Source organism: Scardinius erythrophthalmus, assembly GCF_964197995.2.
Source record: "Scardinius erythrophthalmus genome assembly, chromosome: 25".
NCBI lineage: Eukaryota > Metazoa > Chordata > Actinopteri > Cypriniformes > Leuciscidae > Scardinius > Scardinius erythrophthalmus.
Genome location: NC_138245.1, coordinates 29,687,000 through 29,709,523, shown reverse-complemented (window position 1 = coordinate 29,709,523; position 22,524 = coordinate 29,687,000). Strand labels below are relative to the sequence as shown.

Sequence of the window (22,524 nt, the reverse complement as noted above, 5' to 3'; positions counted from 1 at the left end):
AAAATTCAGCTTTGCATCACAAAAAGAAATTACATTTTAAAGTATATTAAAAAAGAGAACCATTATTTTAAATTGTAATATTTCATAATATTACTGTTTTTTTTTTTACTGCAGGCTTGATGAGCATAAGAGACTTCTTTCAAAAACATAAAAAATAGTTACGTTTCCAAACTTTTGACTGGTACTGTATATATATATATATATTCTTATTAAATACTTATTACTAATTTTTTACATTAAAATCGGTACAATAAACACTACCATATCTACTTACAATTAAACTTAAACATACTTATATACATATTTGCTCATTTGAGAAGGAAATGTGCTTAATTGTCAGGTAAATAATGTCACAAAGCAAGAAAAAAAAATTGTAATGGTTTACATAATTTCATATATCTCATTTTGATATTGATTCTGAGGTGAAATATGACCAAAACATATTCTTGACATGTTTCCTAACATTCACTCTCCAGACTGAAAACTAGTAATCGCATTAAATATTTTTGAAGCATGCGTATCCCATTAATACTTCAGATCATTCAATCTACACTTAAAATCTAATAACTCAGTGAGAGTAACTGTAATATCAGTACACTAAAGGTGTGTGCTAGGAGCAGGTTACTGTGGAAGGAAGACCTCGGAGGCTCATCGCCGTCAGTTTCCAGCGTTCTTCAACAACCAAACAGAGCGCTGCCCTCCAAAAGCACAACATCTGATGGAGTGATCTGACATCAGAAGGTCTCTTGCAGAACTGTTAGCAAAGAAATGACACATGAGAAGCCAGGGCCGCCTTTTGAGGCTAAACAGAGAAGAGCGGACACCGAGACGATGCAATGCCCTGTGCAGAATAAGCGAAAGCCACTGATTTTTGCCCCGTTCCACACTAGCGAGGAGCTGCGTTTGAATCAGTTTTCACAAAGCCACTCCCTCTGATGTTCCCTTAAAGTGCTTATTGGTTTGCCTGCGGAGGGGGCGTGTGCATACGTAACGCAGACGACACAGTGAAGAGTTCTGGGCCGGGACACCTCGACGATGTGAGCGAGGTGAGCAAACCCAAATGGATCACATGAGTGGCTATGGATCATGTGCAACTGATTACCTATTTCAGCTTGAGCTCCATTTTTGTTATTATGCATTCAATATTTAAAAAACAAACAAACAAACAAACAAAAATTGTATATTTCCAGCAACCAAGCAAGCATGTTATTTATTTTTTAAATGTTTTAAGCATATTCTGTTCTTAATTACCCTAGTGATCTCATTTTAAAGTACCTTGACTGTAGAGTAAACACGGATGAATCCGTAAGCACATATCTTCAATGCATCGCTCTCTATGCTGCATTTCAACCCCTCTGTCAGTGAATGTGTTTGTTTTGTGTATTTTTCACGTGTTTCTTGCCCTCTGTGTTCTAAAAGTCTTGCTCTCCAGGGTTTGTGGGTGCTTGCCCGTCTCATGCGGCCGGTACTCATTCAGTAAAAGCTGAAGCTAACGGAGGATCAGGCAAAGGTGAGTGCGGAGCATCCGGTCCCGTCTGGTTCCACACTAGGAGCGGTAGTCCTTTTTACTGTAGGGTTTGTTTCCCAGGATACTGTCCACCTCGTGCACGATGGAGGAGGATAGCTTTGGAAGAACCTGCAGAAAGAGCTGCAAACTGAGTCTGGTTTCCATGTATATATAAAGAGTGAGGTCAAACATTATTAACCCTTTGCCACAAGGGGGAAGTGTGTGTGTGTGAGTGTGTGTATATATATATATATATATATATATATATATATATATATATATATACACACACACACTATACACACACACATACATATAAATAAAATATATACACATATATTATATAAACATATTTTTTTATGTTGGATGCGATTAGTCCCAAATTATCAATTTAGAAAACTTATATATATATATATATATATATATATATATATATATATATATATATATATATATATATATATATATATATATATATATATATATATACACACTATATAAAGGTGAATACTTAAACTTTTAATGATTTCTAATCAGGGTTCCCAGACATTTTGATCAATGAATTTGCATGACTTTCTTGCTCCTCATGAAAGCAAGATTAGGATTTAAAAAAATCATTTTTATAAAGATAGCATTTAAAAAGATCAATTTCGAGCTGATTAAACACTTTACATTCGCATTCACTAATTCCTTTTTTCAAATGTCCTGTTCAAAATATTTATATTCGATATCTTCAGGGTTTTGGCCTGCAAAAATGCTTCATTCCTGCAGCACGCTATTATTAGATAGTTTTAGTTATTTTCGACTGTAAGTGAATGCAGTCGGGTTGTTCGGGAGTCAAGAAATCTCCAACGGGGGGGTGGGGGGGGGGGGTGGAGGTTGGATTAATTCGGTTCGGTAGTATAGATAAAAGCACCCCCCGCAATGACAATTGATTGGTTGGGTCCTTACATGCGCTTCATGGGGCACACTAGCACACACACGCAAGGTATCTCGCTCCCTCTCTCTGCCGCGCGCGCGCTCTTGCTCGCTCGCCCTAGGTTCCGGGAGATTTTAACTGATTTGCGGGCATCAGGGAGCCGCTATCGACATGCGGGAGACTCCCGGAACTTCCGGGAGACTTGGGATGTCTGCATTTATCTGTTTACCTCTGTCGATTGTATTTAAACTTGTGTTATTCATAAAACAAGCCTAATAAAACATTGGAAAAGCACTTATAGAATAGAATAGAATAGAATAGAATAGAATAGAATAGAATAGAATAGAATAGAATTCAACTTTATTGTCATTGCACGTCACAAGTACAAGCAACGAAATGCAGTTTGCATCCATCCAGAAGTGCTTTAGCAAGAATATAGATATATTACAAAATATAGATATATTTTAGATATGTTACAATGTACACGGTATGAAGGAATGTTATGAGTGCTATAACTATAAGTATATACAGGCTATAACTCTAGTAAGTGTACAAGCTATGTACAGGCTATGAACAGGTTATACGTATGGATATAAATAACAGACTATAAATATACAATATGCAAGTATTAATAACAGCTGTAGAACTATAATTATTGTATTGTATTGTACAGCATGGTTGTCTATACAGTATTTACAGTAAGATATATATGAATAATTTATACAGTAGTAATATTAAAGTGCATGTGGCTGTAAGTGGTGGTCCAGCCACTGTGTATGAGTGTGTATGAGGATACTGGGGTTTTTTGTCCATTGTGTGTATGTTCAGTTATGGGTTGAGTTTTACAGAACTCAACCCATAGTAACACAAGGTACTTATATTTTGATCATTCTTGCACAAACGTTTTAGTTAATGGCGATCAAATGAGGTTTTTCTCTTTTCAGTTGGCTGTGAGAGGCATTTGCATCCATTCTGAATCAAACTGGCATTTTAACCATGTTACTGTGCAGTTAAACAATATAACAGCATGCTTTCCAATCTCATAAGAATAATCCGTTCGATTTTAATCGCTTTATGAGCCCATTTTACAGCATATCATGCTGTTCACAGGAATCTCCGGTTCATTCCTAATGGACGTTCTGTAAAACTCATCCGAGCGAGCGACTGTACTCTGGGTGGGCGGAGCTTAGCAAAGGCTGAGTTGCTGGCTGTGAAATGTTATTTCTGTAAACTCAAATAATCAGGGTTTTCACATTCATGGAAAACCAGAAACAAGTTAGCATTTCAGCACTGTGTGCTCCGTAGTCCCGAAAGCAGAGGGTTTTGGAAAGTGGTTTTTGATTAAATGCCTGAAATAAGGTCTGTGGTTAACATAAAATCAAGATATTTTCAAAATACATCTCAGTAATACCCCCTTGAGACTTTTTAAAGAGTTTTTACTTGTCTTGAAAAAGGCGATTGCTAACAAGAGTCTAAATAAGACTACAGAGGCTGTCAGGACATTGAACGTCATCATTTGAACAGGAAAACTCATCTACTCACTCGTCGCTTTTACATCCTCATTGTGTTTAGAATCGCTCTCCTGCAAACTAATCGAACTCAAACTTTCAGCAGAAATGTTTTTGTAAATAAAGACTGAGAGAGTTTTTGAAATCTAATGCCATGTTTACACCTGGTATTAAGAAGGAGTTTTGGTCGATTGGATCCCAATTGGACGACGCTAAATACAGGTGTAAATGAGGTCTAAAATGTTTTGAGCTTGTCCACTTTCAACCACTTCCAGAGGTAGTTGAAAACGCATTTGACCGGATTGCTCTCGCAGTGTAAACGCTCATGTGGTCGAAAGTGTTCAAACAGCCACTAAAGAACCCACTCTCCACTACTGACCTAAAGCATGAACATTATGAGAAGAGCTCTAGACAGACGGGGTTTAAACTTTGTCGGCTGACGACCCAAGTTTGGTTTGAAGATGAAAACCGTAACAAGCACAATGTTCTCTTTAATTATTACAACGGTTGAAGGTGTAAAGGCAAATTTGGCATCTTTCTCTCATCTGACCAAGGTAATCATTCTCAGATATATATTTTTTCCTCTTTTGGAAAGTCATAGAAATGCTATCGTATTTTATATATTTTTCGCTATTGAGGCAAAAGGAACACAAAAAATAATATTTGTTGTCGTTTCCACACACCACAATACAAGTTTGCCCAACTATAATGACTTCTGCTTCTGGGAACCCTGGAAATATGAAAAGTCCATATGGCTGCAAGTTGCAGTCAACTAAGATTGGTCAATAATGGGTTTGAGGCGGAGCTTAGCATTTGATTGACACTTGCCACACACTCATTTGCATTCTCACCTGTATTGCTCCTATATTCTCCATGAGCTGGTCCGTGTTGGAGGCTCCGAGGAGCACAGAGCTTACGCCTTCATTTCTCAGGCACCACGCTGGAGACAGGCAGCAAATATGTTGAACATATAGCATAAATAATATCATTAACAACATATGCACACCCCACCCTTAAAGCAAAATCTACCCATCACGAAGAGATAAATGTTATGTTTAAAACAAAACATGAAATATATATATATATACACAAATTAAGCCATTTCCAAAATTAAAGCAGCTAGTTCTCCCACTCCTACACACATTGAAGCATCTCAAAAAACACACAGCAGTTGCCAGACCACTCTGTTACCATGGCTCCCAGCACCAGGACACACCGAGCGCTCAAAATCAGAGCCGCGTGATCTTTTATTTGCAGGAAGAGGAGTGATATCTGCAGGAGCGCAGAGGAGGTGAAGAGGAGCCATGCTGACCGCTGCCGTTCCCTAAACACGGTCCATGCAAACACCGCGCCACACACAGACAGGAAGGAAACTCTGTGGGGATTTCAATCCCTCCTGGGAGTTTGTTTGTGTGTGTGTGTGTATGTGTGTGTGCTCCATCTGTTGCGCTGGCATTCCGTGTGTTGGCTCTGCAGTGTGTTTACTGTACTGGTGTGTGTGTGTGTGTGGGTGGTTGTGTTTGTAAAACGACAGCCATTTGGAAGTGTGTTCTTATTTTTCAAGGCTACACTGTGTCAGCTCTGATGTTCTTTGTAAATCAGACTACAGTGGATTTTAATGGATTTAGCCCTAACAGATTGCTTTGTCTGAACACACACACACAAATGCAAATGGTATACATTCACGCCGACACTGTAACAACAGATTTCTGGGAATAAACTAAATTGCATAAACTAGTGTTGGGGATTAACTAACTTGTTTTTCTTCAGGTTTTTAAAACGACGTAGCTTTTCTAGTATGTTGTAACCTGACAAAACACGTCATCAGCAGTTTTTACATCACAATGCACTGTACGCAAGTGAGGCTAAAACCAAACACTCTCCTAGAATATCCTCTCTCACAAGTAGCAATGGGAAATATGATTCATTTCAGCGAATCGATTCGTTCAGATGGTTAGTTTCAATGAACTTACTTAAAGGCAGATTCATCAATTTATAACATAACTGTCCCTGTGCATAATTTTCACTTGCACTTCACTGTAACAGAATAATTTAGTTAAATACCCCATCGCATTAATTATTGCACTATAGATATTTGCACTATATATATATATATACACACTTCAAATATCTATAGTGCAAAGATGTTCAATATTGTTATCTACTTTTGTTAGCATCTTAATGGAACAACTTTAACTAAAAGGGAAAGCTTCACTGTAGTTTAGCTACTTTTACAAGCTACTCATAATTTACTGTGTAAAACCAGCCTCCTCAACACTGTCAATAACACACTGGATGATGTCATCCCTCAAAATCATCTGCCCATTTACATCCGTGTGCAGTTCATTAACCCTCACAGCAGATCTGACCCGCAGCACTATTTTTACATTCGTTGGCAGTCGTCTAAATGAGCAGCGGTGGCTTGTATACCGGCTGTGAATCGATTGGACACGCTTGTGCGGAGGAAGTGGGATCTGCAGTGTTTGGGAGGGGCTGGCATCCCAGTAATGAGGTGCGAAACGTAATGTACGACTGCATTAAAGGCCAGGTGAGGGAAGGGGACATGATTCTATCGGCCGCTGCTTTGGGGATTGAGGTCCTGTCAAGATTTGTATTACCCTGCGTCCCGCAGTCGATGAATCACGGAGCGTGTGCTGTCACATACAGGGCCAATTTACCACTCGGAAAGGTCGGAAAGATGAGGGACTTCCTGAAACTTTATGGACCCGAGTAATGAAGGGTATTCGACCGCGGTGTGACGGTGGTATAGAGGTATGACGATGTGTTTTGCTATACCATTTATACCAGGTAAGATGGTGGAAACACAAGTAATGTGAAAAACATTAGTATAATACTAAAGTAAAACTAAAGTTTTACAGTTTTGTTTACTGTTTTATAATGTGAAGCAGGTTTTGCACTTTTTTTTGGGACAGACTTTTTTTTGGGACTATTTGTTCAAATTATTACAAATAAAAATCTAATAAAAATAACTAATAAAAAAATAAAATAAGGCATATTTTTTGGAGGAATATTTGTTATAATAATTTAGATAACATAATTACTACAAAAAACTAAAATAAAATAATACAACAAATAAAATTATTATTATTTAAATAAAATGATTTTGGTAGATGTATATTACATTTTAAATAAAATAAGTAGATGAGATGAAGTACCTCATCTAAAATACTTTCTAAATTAACTAAATTGACTGGATTGTCCCGAAATATTTGTTACCACATAATTATATAATATATCATTTGATATAGAAATAATGTTTTTTGTTGAATTTCCACCAAAAAGAAATAATATATTGTGTTATACACTGATACAGTGATGTAAAATTGTTCTGTGATGAGACTTCGGTTAAAGCATTACACAACACTTTCCATCTCAGATACCACACTGAACATCATAAAACACTATGCAAAATCAATTTTAAACTATTTTAAAGAGCTCTATATATTTATCACTACATTTAAGCAAGAATACAACACTACGAGTAACAATCAAACAATTAACAGTTCCCTAAAAGCCACAAACGAATCGCATTTGTTCCTGAACTCATCCGCTTCCGCTCCGGTGGTCTGAGGAAGGGGAGGATGAGAGGGGGAGAGGATGAGCGAGGTACAGGACGGACGGACAGACAGACAGAAAGAGAGAGAGCGGCAGTGTGTCTTTGGGTTAGGCGTACCGATAGCTAGCTGTGGCAGCGTGCAGCCCAGCCGCTCAGCGATTGCCTGCAGCTCTTTCAGCTTCGCCTGCTGGCGTCGGCCCTCCTCGCTCAAGATCTTGTCCTTCAACCACTGGTAGCCCTGTTAACAACACAGCACACCTGCTCAAAAACAGGGGCCCACGCCTACAGCGGTGCACTGACACACACACAGAACACAGAAACACACACGCTCTCGGACACGTAACAACCGCACCTGTGTGGGCGAGGGCCTGTTTTTAAACACGTGACTCTGTCCGCCCAAAAGCTCAGACGAGCAGAGATGAACTCGCTCGGAGAACTTTAGGGGGTAAAGAGATCTTATACACACACACAAACATAACATGACTTTTGTTTTGACAAATGACACTTTTTTTTTTTTTTTTTTGCAGTACAATGTAGTATAAATTATATATATATATAAAACACATTTCTATAAATTTAAAGCCAACATGAAACATTTGCAACTCATTGAATTTGGTAATGTGGGATATTGATAAGTGTAATCAGGGATTTAATATAAATGTTAAACATATGAATGAATATTTATAATTGAAATGAACAGCATTTCCAAAAGGTATTATTATTTTTGTTGTATCTTTATGGAATTGGTGTGCATTCAATTACTGTGATAAATGGTAATGTTTTAGAAAGGCTAAATACCTACAATAACAGCATAAAACAGACCAGTGTTCTTATTGTTAACTAAAACTATTAAAAAAAGTGTTTTTGCTAATTGAAATAAAGCTGAAATAAAATAAAATGTAAATATTAGTTTAAGTTGAAGTACTGCAATAAAAAAAACTGAAATAAAAATAAATTAAAGCTAAAAATAAATATTAAAGAAAGTAATAAAAATGACAAAGGCACAACAAAATAACTAAAACAAAAATTACAATGAAAACAAAAAATATAAAAATAAAAGCTAATTCAAAATAAAATAAAAATGTACAGATCATACAGCATACAGTACATACTAAAATAGTATATATAAATAATGCCAAAATGCACTATATAATATATATAATATATAATTATATATATATATATATATATATATATATATATATATATATATATATATATATATAAAATATACTAAATAGCTACTTGGCTATTGGTCATGCTATTGATGTTATTGAAGTTATTGATGATAAAAAAATGATGAAGTACATCAAGTAAATGTCTGAAACTAGTATATTTTGACTTCATGTTGACTTTAAAGTACAAACTAATTAGAGGATAACTTGTACCAAATAGCAAAAAGCGAATGTTTGTGCGTGTGCTAGACCAGGATAAATAATCCAGGCTCAGGTCCATTATTAGTAAATATTAATTAACAGTGGAAAAGGACCAGTGTGGTCTAGTGATCTAAACACTCATGGGTCTCCGAATCAAACGGACCCATCACTGTTCAGACCACCAGCACGGTTCTGTTATAGTCAAGTGTCAATCCACACGTACGTTACACAGAGGTAACAAGAAATCAGGAATGTTTAACAGTGTGACACAAGACTACAGGAGGAAGATGATGGGTCACAAAAACACCAATGAGCCAAAACATGCGACTACGCCAACACACAGCTCGGGAAACGGGTGATTTTAAAGTGCACTTGTGTGTGTGGTTTAGTGTGCTTGAAAGAGATGGATACACAGATAAAAACAAGTGCCAATCCTCCTCAGAGTTACCATAGAAACTCATTCACATAAAGAAATAAATGTTGAAGATCAGGCGTGTGGATTCATGCCATCAACAACAAACACATCTACAGGAAAACACCCAACTACAGAACCTGGAACACACGGAACACATCCACATTAGAACACCAAACACAAAGGAATCACATATGAGGTCACTAATGTTTCCAGAGGACCAGGAAGAGGAGGACACAGAGAGACTCATGGGATATGCAGTACCTTCAGTGAGGCACGAGAGTATGCTGGCACCCCGCTGTCGTATTTCCCTGAGATTATCCCACAGGCCAGCGGAGACCATGTCATCGCACCCACACCTGAGAAGACAGGTCGAAACCAATTGAAACGGTACGTTTGTTGTCGTCTGTACGCTGTTTCTCTGGGATTGACAGGCGGCGGCATCACTGACCGATCTTATGGAAGAGTTCAGGAAGCTGCACCTCCACTTTCTCCCTCTGGAACATGTGGTATTCGGACTGTTCGCAGATTGGTGGAATCTGGTTAAACTGTCGGGCCACAGAATACGCTTCCTACAAAACATGAGTCAAATGATGAGGTTAGTGTTCTGAAAGCATGAATGCAGTGCAGATAAACTCAATTTTAAAAGGGTCATATAACAGAAGAGAATATTTTTCTCGTTCTTTTGTGTTGAGTGAGTGACAAAACTCAAATCTCCATCCCCAGTCCACCCGGACCGATATTTGTCTTCAATAACATGTCTTCTTTCAGACTTGTGGTGAAAAAAAGTCTGAAATTTTACAACACTTTGTCTGTTTGCGTCTGTAGATTTCTCATAAATTCAACAAAAGTTGGCGTTGTAAATCATCCCGCTGTCTGCACCGTCATCACACACACCGTTAGAAAGCTCTCTCTCTCTCCTGTACAATCCTGTCGGATCCAAATATGGTAATTTCCTTTTTATCAGCAACCAATCGTGAAAGTAAAAGGGCTGAATGCGCAATCTCATTGGCTGATGATAAATCTTTAAAGCCCGTTTTCTCAAAATGACTTTTCCGAAATTCCGATTCTTTCCGAAAGTCTGAAATCTCCACTTCAGTAGCACCTATATACACCAAACTTTCCAGTCTTGTACCTAGTTATATTATGAAGATATTTACAGAGGGATTTGTAAATATATAATTCCTAGCCTGATTTATATAACATTTTATTCCAAAAAACATGGCGAAAATAATTTTTTAAGGCTATTGACAGTATTTTCTGATTTACAGGATAACAAAAGTAGATATCCATAAATCCCTCTGTAATTTTTTTCCCATCTAATATGTGAACACAATGAAAAAATATTTTTTAACCTGGCTATTTTTTTTAAATATATGCAAATTAGCGCATATTTAATTAGATATTGCCTAATTTGCATATTTAAACATTAAATTACAGAAAACTTGTAATACATTTTTTTCTCATCTTAATGTAGGTAATCAACTGGGAAAGTTTCATGGTGATATCTGCTAGTTAAAATTTTTACCCTATTCACCTGTAGTGTCTCGCCTTAAGTTTTTAGTCTAAAATGAATGTAATGGGGGAGAAAACCCCTTAAAGAAATAATACAAAGACAACAAATAGATATCATGCATTTATAGTCTGAGTCATAAACAAATTACTCTTAACTTATAAGAAAGTTATTTGAACCCCATTCAAACATAAATGACTCTTATGAGCCAGGTTTATGAATCTGATTCACAAACAAATCATTTTAATGAGCCAGTTCTTTGAATCTAATGTCTAAAGTCTTAACAGCCTGGATTGACAAATCATAGACTACACTGGAAATTAATTAAGATTTAAAAAATCATGAATGATTTATTAATTCATTAACAAAATCACTAGAATCAAAAATAGGAGAACCATTTTAATGCCATTGATCTGTAAAATACAGTAGCAAATAAATTTTTAAAGTGACACCTCACTCACATCTCTTGGTCTACTTTCACAGTGGCACTTTATAACTTTATTCTCTCCATTTTTCTTTACTTCTAATAACTATTAGCATCCTCTTTTGTGGAAATGTTTTTATACTACATAAATAACTATTTAGACATTTTTAAAAAATAATAAAAATGACAAAAAACAGCAAAATTAAAAAAAACTTTAAATTTAAAATGAAAACAAAATCGAATTTTTAAAGTAACAAAAACTATAGTATATAAAATAACACTGGTTAATGGTTAGGACCAATTATGAGGTGAAGGGACAGAAAACCAGTAAGCATAACTTAGACAGTGACTTGCGTTGACTGACGAGGCGTCACTGAACATGAACAACAGAGCGTTCAACTGTTTGTCTGACTCAGTGTGGTGCTGTTTTAGGTCTCCGATCCACCCTGTATGTAAGTTTAGACTACCTCACTGACAGTACCTATTTAAACAGAAGCATCTTTAGATTGATCAAGCGTTTAATGAGCTCTTGAAAGGCTCTTCGGGAACAAAAGCAGTCAGTGGTGATGCTGATTACAGGGGTGTGTGCATCTAAAAGTTAGGAGACTGTGACTCACCATGATTTCCATCGGACTCCAGCGTGACGTGCCCCAGTACATCGCCATTCCCTGATTGATCACATGCGTCATCGCCCGCACCGTTTCTGCCAATCAGACGGCAGATTTTCAGAGATTTACCGCACAATACATCATGTCACGGTGCCATTAGAACGCGTCACTTTGGATGAACGTGTGAAATGTTAACGAGAAAAAGAAAAGAAGCTCGATTAATGCAAGGTCGCGGAGTTAAAATGATAAATCGCTTCTGGATTGAGCCTGGAGAATTTAATCAATATATGTGAGGCAAAATAAACAACTCGTGCTTCAGGTCAATATGAATCACGGCTCAAAGAAACAAAGCTTCAAATGAGGGCTGGGTACCTAATAACCCACGCCAGCGATGGTCAAACATCAGTCTTATGAGCTAGACAGTCATTTACGGCTCTCGCTTGACTAAATGAGATCGGTCTAAAAGCGAGAGAAAGAAACTGACTACTGAATGTCGAGCTCTTTAATGACAAGAACAGCAGATGTCTGCAGACCCCCGAGCTGTTTGTGTTTCAACCATTGAACTGTGTGAACTTTCTAAAGGGCAACTAGGCTAATAAAAGAAGATCAAATAACATCTTTGTCTTGGTTTTAAAAGATCAGCCACCCCTTCACCTAAAAACATTGGTTGAGATTTAATTTAGTTTGGCGACTTACAAAAGGACAACAGGGCAACAGGGCAAATCGAAAAGATCGCCTCGCATTTTAAAAGTGAGCACCACAAAGTAGCATCTTGCTTATACAATTAAAAATAAAGGTTGTAAAAGGGATTTTTCGCACAGAAACAACCAAAAGATCCTTTCATTGAACAGTGCTTAAAAAGATCGTTTGTGGAATGGAAAGGTTTTATGGATGCTAAAGATTCTTAACCTTTTATTTTTAATAGTGTAATCACCTCTCCTGAAAAAGACACATGATTTGAGGAATCAATTATATCTGGAACACAAACAGAATGGATGAGTTACAGTAGAACAAATGGATTGAGATTGAGACGTACCTTCCATGGGTGTGTTGGGGTCTGGTCTGTTTGCAAACACTACATCCACATATTCTAACTGCAATCTCTCCAATGATGCCTTTAAACCTACAGAAGAGAGCTCAAATCAATCCAGCACACAATTAAACCAGTTCTGACAACTACTGCTGTATAATGCATACGATTTGTGGTCTACTCACCTTCTATAATGTGTTTTCTTGACAGTCCTCTCTCTGTCTCTGCTCTAGAAAACAGCAGGATATGTAATGTTACGCAATTATCATTGATGCCATCTTTAGTAAATTATATTAAAAACACATTACTTGGTTTGATATTAGAACTGAGGCCATTATATTTTAATCAATGCAAAATTTAACACAAAGAGTTAAGTGTTGTTTACCGAAACTAATAGAGGTACATTACCCATTCAATCATAATTCAAAAGTATTATTTGTATCATACTAGAGCTGCACGATTGATCATTAAAAGATCACAATCTCGATTAAAAACCAAACAATTTCATTCCTAAATAACAATGATTCGCCTGTGTCTATTAAACCTTTGAAGAAATCACAACAGAACATTCAGTTCGTTACCCCAGAGAAAGCGGTAATCATGTAAAGGAAACAGCTTCACAAACGGTCACACATTATCATAATTTCTGTAACAAATATTCAAATTATCACAGAAGTACTGGGATAAAAGTTTATAGCTCAGATATAAACACTGATGTCTATGGAAGCAATCATAATAGAGGAAATGACCTTCTGAAAGTAACTTGCCGCTTCACTAGGTGAAGCTCCGCCACTAGGTGGCAACAAGTTACTGATAAAAAACATGATTTGTCATTGAATCATTCAGCCAAGAGATTTGTTCAAAAATGCTGATTCATCCAGTAATGAAACAAGTGAAGTCTTTACAGAATCAATCATTCAAACCGATTTTCTTTAAAAAATATATTACAATTAATTTAACATTTTTAAATAGACTGCAACAATTAAAGGAGAACTCCGGTCAATTTTAACATTGTAAATTTGGAGTGCTGTCAATACAGTGAACAACGTCAAAAATCTATGTTGCCTACACCGTGTTATCCTCTTTTTAAAATTTGCACCCTGTTGACTTCAATGGGGCAATATTTAAACCTGTCCACAGTAGTCGATTGTTGAGTTCACGCACTTAGTCAGTTACCTATGATCACGCGCGTGAACTCAACAATCGACTACTTGGACTTCCACCGAAAACAGCAAGTAAATACAGGTATGAGCGCTGGCTGAATTAACATCATTTTTATTCGCATCTACTGCAGTCAGATCCACTCGTGTTCACTCAGAAGGAATCACTCACATTTTCTGTGCACTTGTAATGACACATCAAGGATGTTAAGAGGCTAAAAGCAGGTTTAGTACTTGCCCCATTGAAGTCAACAGGGTGCAAATTTTAAAAATAGAATAACTCGGTGTAGGCAACACCGATTTTTGTCGTTGTTCTCTGTATTGACAGCACTCCAAATGTACAAAAAAATGAGCTCAATGTTAAAATTGACCGGAGTTCTCTTTTAACATTTTGTCAGAACCTCTGGTAAATTACATGTTATTTTGTTAAGTTGTTTGTTCAGAATCGTGGAAATTGTAATCTCTGTTGTTTGAAATAAATAAAAAATCTTGATTCTCAATTTAACCAGAATCACGCAGCTCTATATCATATCATTATTAATTTTATAATAAATAATAAATATACATACTTTCCACCCCAAAATATTTTGGTTGTAATGACTAAACTGGAGCGTCTGCAAAAAAGAAAAGGAAAATTATTTTAAATTAGGTCACATTATTTAAAAGGCTTTCAGGAAGCAACTAAGAAGTTGCAAATAATTACAACTGAGTAACAGCTTGCGGTAACAATTTTAATTTCAAAGGAATGCATTTACACACACACACACACACACACACACACACACACACACACACACACACACACACACACACACACGTTTACATGGCTGTCTAAATAAGGACATGCAACAGACATCCACTGGTTTTATGTAAAGCTGCATGTATATATGAAATGGATACATACATATATATAGATAGATAGATAGATAGATAGATAGATAGATAGATGGATAGATGGATAGATGGATAGATGGATAGATGGATAGATGGATAGATATAGATAGGTCTATCAGATTTATCTCACTTCCACTCACAAACTATCACTAAGAAAGCCCACACACACACACACACACACACGCTATGTGAGGGGTTATGTGCCCTGATATTGATGCACACTGACTAGCAGGATGACTAAGCATCACAACCACACACACACACACACATACACACACACACACACACACACACACACACACAGATTCTTTCCAGCAGAGAGCTCAGTTACGCTTCATCTCATTATGCAGAAACAGTGAGAGCCCATCCTGCTTTAAATTAAAACATCTTAACAAGGGTTTCTATTAACCATGAACGTCCTTTAGCTTGCGTTACATTATACAAATATATATCAGGACATCAACTGCACAACAAACACACATACACGACACGATCTATAATTCAATATCTAGATGGGCTTTAATAATTTATACTTGTGCCTGTCTTGGGTTGCGGTGGCACAATCTCTGAGGCACTGGGCCGAGCTATCAGCACAAGATAAGAGACGGCCGAAGGAAATGAAAAGCTGTATGAAGCGGTTAATGAACATACCTCCATCCTTTCTTCTTTATGATGTTGCCAAGCACCATCTCCGCCCTGCAACAGAAAACCAGACGGTTATCGGACTAATCCGTCATCTTATTGACATCTACAGCCAACAAAACAGGCCACTGAAGGGACATTTCAAAGTGCTGTAAATCACCTCTTCTAAGACAGCAATATAATACAATTCATGTAAATTAAAAACCACACTTCAATGACAAAAGACTCTGCCAATACTTTTTATGAAAACATACCAGGTTCATATACAGGGTGGTTCCTTGCCATAAACAAGCAATAAAAACTCTGGCTTGGTATTGACACAAACTTCACGATTCAATCCGATTTTATTTAAATTACAAACTTGCGAGTAGGTTTAATTCTGATCTCGATTCAATTCAATATTAATTAATTTTGATATCAGGTACAGCACATGGAAATCTTTCAAAGAAAAAAAATCTCTTTCAACTAATGCTCCTCTCTAGAGTTTATTTTTCTAGCTATCGATCTATAGATCCCTGATGCAAACAGCTGTATAATAAATACCCAATATTTTCATCTGGCTTTGATTGTCATGCATCAAGCTGGATTCAGCATGGACAGGCAAATTGTTGAAAACAACGCTCCTGGTTAGAACACACTGTGAACCTCAGACAGCACGTTCATGGATTATTCATGGACTGTCTGATCCTTATCCCCCAAAAAAAAAAAAATGACAAGAGTTTTCTTAAAACAGCAAGTGTGGCTGGCTTTACACAATTTCTGAAAGTATGGGTGCTCAATAACTTTTGGTTGCTTTGTAACATGCATTGGTTAAATCTGAGGCTACGCATCTCCAGTTACAGATGGAGAGAGTGCAGACATTTAAAGCGATAAGGCATGTAGACGAGTAATTAACAAACACCTGGGTGCTAAAAGCATCTTTAACTCCCTGAGAAGTGTGCCTACTTTATATTTGCAGACAGGGAGGAGTGTCAGTAACTCCCTGGAGACTAAAAGGCTCTCTGGCAGCCATTAGTGGTGCTGAAGGTGCTAATGGGCCCAATGAGTATACAGATCGGGTTGAGAATTTCCCGGTGAGTGAGATCTCTCCCAGACCAAACACTAGTCAATGAACACTAGTCAATGAGTCTAAAAATCTTTCTGGAATCTTGTTTTTCCTTTCAAATGTTTGATGTAATGGGAAGACAGAGAATATAAAAGGAATACTTTTAATATAGTGAAAGTGAATGAAAACAACAAAAACAACAAATGTTACAATATCCATCCCCTAACTACTAACCCTTCAACAATAAAGTTGGGGGAAAATGTTTTCATTAATTGAAATAAATTTGAAGTAAAATAACAAAATAAATATTAAATGAAAAACTTAAAACATTTTAAACCAAAATTAGAAATGTTAACTTGGCAACTAATTGAATTTTACTAAAATCACTCAAACTGAAATCGATGTAAATTAAAATTATATAGAAATGTTTAAAAAAGAAAATGATTAAAAGCACACACAAGAAATTACTAAAACAAACTAAAATTAAAGTAAAATATATATACAAATAAAATCTAATTCAAATTATTAATAAATACTATAACAGTATTTAAAAAAACAAAACAATAAAATAACAGTCATCAGGTGAACCAACATCTCCATGTATTTTCTTATGAATAAACAGCTCTAAACACAAATATAAAATATGTATGTTTTTCACTGCACACAAGGAATGGTCATTATCATAAAATAAACCCAAGCAACACCAACATAAAGCAAACCTGCTCACTGTAAATAATCCATCTTATAATGTTTATGAATGGCTGTGTGCATATAAATAAAGAAATTAAGCAATATTATAAACAATATGTGATCACAGAAAAGCTGTGACTGACCATTCAGAATCAAGCATTCCAGAGTTGTGAAGTAAATCGATCAAAAAAATGGATGAACATTGATTCAGCGTTTCTAACTGATCCAGGCTTCACATGAAAACAGAAAGCTGTTGAATAGCAAGCTGTGCTGCTTTGATTTAGTGGTCATTAGCTGAAAAGAGCGGGTCATTAATCCACATGAATGTACGGCCCACCGCTACACCGCACTTTCTAAAAACAAGTCCCAACTTCAAAGGAGGTTCCTGAGACGGCAGAAAGCTGTGAATGTGAGTTGCTCATCTTCATGAGGATCTCTGAATATGAATGCTAGTATTCTTGTGTTAGCATGTGGAACAGAGACGGACACAGATGCGTGAGGGGGCGATTCAGCCTGTGTTTTTGTTTGCTTATGTGCGAGGGAGAGAAAGACAGAGAGAGAGGTGACAGAAGCTGATGTGTGCACATGCCAGGGCAGATACACGCGTGTGTGCCAGCACATGTGTGTGTGTGTATTTGCAGATGTAAGCAGTTTGGTGAGATATATTTAAGCAGGGGTGTTTGTCCCGTTACGGCACGTGGGTTCAACACACTGCATTGACCGCAGCTGTATGGTAGACGCTGCCAGAGCCGTGTTTATTCCTAACGGATAAATAAAGCAGACTTTCCCACTCTCATGTCTTCCCACTCTTCTCACCCCATCAGTGATGCCCACGCCCAGCACTGAGCTAATGACAGCGAACTGCTATCCTCAGTTTATTTATGAAACATCATGTGTCAGGAAACTTTCCTTGTGTAGAGGTTTAGAGAAAATGTGTGTGTTCTAATATGGATTCACAGCACTGTAGGGAATAACAGCTGAAATTAACCCATTGATTTACACGCGCATTACTGTCAGGATACAAATCTCTCAAACTGGAAATATGAGTTTCTCAGCAGCAGGGTCCACAATTAAGACAAAAATTACATCAGATGTTGACCTAGGATCCCTAACATTTAGGGAACATTCTTTGATGAAGCCGCCAAAACTAAAACTTTGAAAAACAATATTTAAGATGCAAAATATGAAGATGCAAAAGCCTCTAAGTGCCATCTGAAATTTTCTTCTAGATTGATCATTTTTATCAAGCTTGTATGTTTATGTTCAGTTATTTCACTTTAATGGCAATGAAAATGACCTATTAATTGTCATTAAAGTGAAATTACTGAACTTAAACGTACGAGCTTGAAAAAAATGCTCATTTTAGAAGAAAATGTCAGATGGCACTTAGAGGCTTTTGCATCTGAAGTCTTCACAGTACATGTAATAAAAATAATATTGTAATGTAATATTATTCTATTATATATATAATTAAAATATATTATATATGCGAGAGACAGTGGTTTAACTTTGTAAAATGGTCCTCTGGACCAACACATAAATGAAAAATAAATACATTTAAGTATTTTATAATCTTATTTTTGGGTCACTACATATCTTTGTTATTTCCTCATTCTCTACTGACATATTGACATATATGTTGCTCATAGTATCAGTTTAGGTCAGTTAATCGTATTCATTGTCAAAGCTGGATAATCCCTCAAATAATCCCTCAGATTACATCTGATAAATCTCGCTTGTTTGAAACATTAAGAGATGCTATCATTTCAAGATCCAACTAGAAGTAATACTCAAGTCTGAAAACTGTGATATTCGACATAAAAGTAAATGCACATGACAGTTTTCAGCCGTTCCCTGATCTGGAGGCTTTGTACTGAGTCTTTATGACAAGTTCAACACAAACTCCCACGCAAGACAGACGAGGAACACCATTTCCAATGATGCTCTGGGTCAGCTGCCATTTGAATGTTCATTCACCTTTTGAAATGACCCCTAGTTTTAAAGAAAACTTGAAGAGAGTTCATGCTAAAAGAATCAAAAGAACTTCACAAATGAAAACTGACGACTAGACTTGACATTTTCTAAAGAGCAGCACCACAATGCTACAGTGCTGTGAAGAGTTGCTATGGTGTGAGCAAACGCTACCAATAAAAATCACACAAAGCTGGTCTGCAAATGTTATGTAACTTTCTTCAAATACAATATAATGTTTATTTATAAAGCACAATTTAAAAACAACCAAAGTGCTGTAAAAAAAAAAAAGTTCTAAGAATAAAACACAAGCTGTAAAATAGGTGTAACATTATTATTATATTACTTAATGGGGGTGTAATAATGCATGAATTCATGAATGCTATTTCATGCATTCTGACTTATTTACATTGTTAAAGAGTTGGACTCTCATGTGTTACGTCCCTGTGCTTGTGCGTGTCTGTATCTCTCTATCTGAGATATTCTTAGATCTCATTCGATTAGTTCGCTCCACCTCTGGTATGCTGTTGGCTTGGGGAGCTGTCAGTTTTTATCAATGGCGTGACATCACTTCCCCCGCAGCCAATCAAGTTTCCCGCCAGCAGCAATAAAAGACGCGGAACAGAACGCGAGGAAGCAACTTGTTTTTCTGCCACTCTTTTTTTGTACGCTTATTCTTTTTGTTACTGTCGTAACCTTGTTTTATTTTTGCTGCCATCTCGTTTTTGAATAGTGATATGAGGTTCCTTGTACGCTCTCTTTCTGCCCTTTGATGGCATTGTTCGACCCAGAGTAAAAAGTGGACAGGTTATAAGTCACGTGACTTACATAATACAACACCTAGGTAACGCAATGTATATATATATACACCCCAGGTAAGAAAGTGAACGCCACCCTCTGTATGTTTTGTGTTTGTTAGTCAGAGTAATTTAGTTAGGGCGTTGACGCTGAAGAATTGATGTATTTTCTTTTCTTAGTTAGATTAGAGGTTTAATTACAAGTTAGAATGAGTTTTGTTTTGTTCTTTTCTTTTCTTTGGCTTCACTAATTGCGTCCCTTTTTTTTCTCTTGGATTATTTATCTGATATTTTCTTTTTGATGTGTAAACAATTTTTAACGTGAGAAAAGTTTAAAAAAAACGAGTTGGACGTATGACAGAGTATTTCTGTGCCAAATGTACTCCTTCAGGGTTCGTATAAGTTTCGGAACGTTTTTTTCCGAGTATGGTCTTGTATAACATCATAAAGGCAGAAATACCTTGTATGGGCACTTCTTGCTCAAGAATGGTTTGTCATTTTGTTTTTAGACTGTAAATCAATGTCACCAACAGAAGTGTGTTTTTGATTGTGACGGAAAGATAACCTTGTTCAGCTTCCCAAAGAACCCAGCGTACGGGAACAGTGGATTCAGTTTGTTTTTCCGGGCAGCAACGGAGTTGTGCAAGTGTGTTTGTTCATTCCACTGTTTTCGGAAAAACTGTCTTTTATAAATCTGATAAAACTAAAGACTCTTCGGAGATATGAAGGATGCAATCCTACTCTATAGGTACTCGAGATTAACATGAGATTGGCAGAAACTGTGTGTGTTATGTGCCTTTTAATAACTACACAAGATAAACAAAAAGAACATATTTCAGCACATGGCAATACTACAGTCTACAAATAATATTTTGATGGGGTGAGCTGTGTGTTCATTTTGGCGCACTCACTTTCCAGCAGCGTAGACCTCTGCCGTGTCGAACAGATTGATCCCGTTCTCATACGCCAGAGTCATCAGCTGCTCTGCCATCTGCCAGGATTGAAGACAGAGGAATACAGTATTCAAGGTGTTGCAGTCTATTCAATTATTAAAAGCTGGATTCTGCATTGTGCCAGTCTATAAGTCATCTTTAATAGTACATTTACAGTATATGCTGGCAATAAAACACTACAGCATGCTAAATAGGGCATAAGCAGAGAAAAATAACATCTATTATTTAATATTTAATATCAAAGCACTTAAAAACATTTTGATACATCCACCGAATAGTTTTGTTAAAAAATGTTTTATTAACACAGCAATAAGTTCAGTTGAATTGTGGTTCATGGAGCAAAATTATGTAATCACATTTGTTTTTTCTTACACAGAATCTGAATCTGGGAATATACACCATTAAATTGTGCATTTAATAACTTTTTTTTTAACTTTATGACTTTGTGTTTTTTTCAGCCTTAAATTTAAAAAGAAAAATTTAGGATGTTTTCATACATTTTAAGGATCAACAGACATTGTGTTTAAGGGTTAATTTACCCCAAAAAAGGGTTTAATCATTTTATCAACCATCATTATTTCTGATTCTAAACCAGTATATTTTTCTTCCATATTTATTTTAAAACATTCAAATGTGTTGTGCTGCAGTCATGAGACTTTTTACGTCAATGGTATCAAACATGTTTGAATGACCACAAGCGTAAATGAGATTTGAGAGCTGATTTTCACTCAATCTGTTCCTCACATACTTCAAATTATTTGGAATATAGCACATGAATCTTATGGACTACCTTGATGCTGTTCAAGGTTTAACAATATAAAATGACATTGTGTTCCATGAAAGAAATACAAATAAAACAAATAAATATGCTTTACAGTTTGGAAATATATAAAGGTGAGCAAATGCTGACAGGATATTTTTGGGTGAAGTGTCCCTGTAAGTGTTCTCACAAGAATATAAAAGTTCACCTCATCTGTGATCTGTCCTCCAAACGTCACCCATGTTCCTGTAAAGAGATCTAGAATCAGTCGCTGCTTTTCACAAGATAAACCAGGTTTAAATGATTATCACTGATCCACCAATGACACTGAAGAGTAAAGCCTTAAGATGAAGCTACAGATAACATGGATAATCTTTAATTCCCAGCTGAAGAGAACAGAAAAACCCTAGCTGGATGGTTGTCTACCAATAATAGCATCTGGTAGTTTAAAACAAATAATAATCTTGTGAAAAAGAAACTACAAAAGCTTTTGGAGGTTTCTTTATCTACTTTATAATAGGCCTTGATCAAGAACCCGTAAACTCACCTAATCCAAGACACGAGACTCTCAGGCCAGACTTCCCCAAGTTTCTGGAAAAAAGGAAATAAAGACGATGATTAATAGGTTTTACCCTGCTTTCCTTATCACTTTGTTCAATCTAGAAGTCAGCGTGAGATCATTGCTGTACTAAATGAGACTGTCAACTTTGGCCGTCTCAACCTAACTTAAAAAAAAAA

The 22,524-nt window shown here is 36.5% G+C and overlaps 1 protein-coding gene across 9 annotated transcripts in view; it reads right to left on the bottom strand.

The window, feature by feature from the left end:
• Positions 1 to 284: 284 nt before the first annotated feature.
• Positions 285 to 22,524, bottom strand: part of kcnab2a (potassium voltage-gated channel subfamily A regulatory beta subunit 2a) — a gene marked incomplete at its 5' end in the record, with an annotated part of 107,602 nt that continues 85,362 nt past the window's right edge. For all 9 annotated transcript variants that reach the window (XM_081357516.1, XM_081357512.1, XM_081357515.1 and 6 more), the window contains 13 exons: positions 285 to 1,636; positions 4,786 to 4,874; positions 7,629 to 7,749; positions 9,564 to 9,658; positions 9,751 to 9,871; positions 11,854 to 11,939; positions 12,881 to 12,967; positions 13,060 to 13,103; positions 14,604 to 14,648; positions 15,580 to 15,624; positions 20,985 to 21,064; positions 21,995 to 22,032; positions 22,334 to 22,377. In XM_081357516.1, the coding sequence (XP_081213642.1) occupies positions 1,547 to 1,636; positions 4,786 to 4,874; positions 7,629 to 7,749; positions 9,564 to 9,658; positions 9,751 to 9,871; positions 11,854 to 11,939; positions 12,881 to 12,967; positions 13,060 to 13,103; positions 14,604 to 14,648; positions 15,580 to 15,624; positions 20,985 to 21,064; positions 21,995 to 22,032; positions 22,334 to 22,377 (985 nt within the window). In that variant the 3' untranslated portion in view covers positions 285 to 1,546. The remainder of the gene's footprint in view (positions 1,637 to 4,785; positions 4,875 to 7,628; positions 7,750 to 9,563; positions 9,659 to 9,750; positions 9,872 to 11,853; positions 11,940 to 12,880; positions 12,968 to 13,059; positions 13,104 to 14,603; positions 14,649 to 15,579; positions 15,625 to 20,984; positions 21,065 to 21,994; positions 22,033 to 22,333; positions 22,378 to 22,524) is intronic.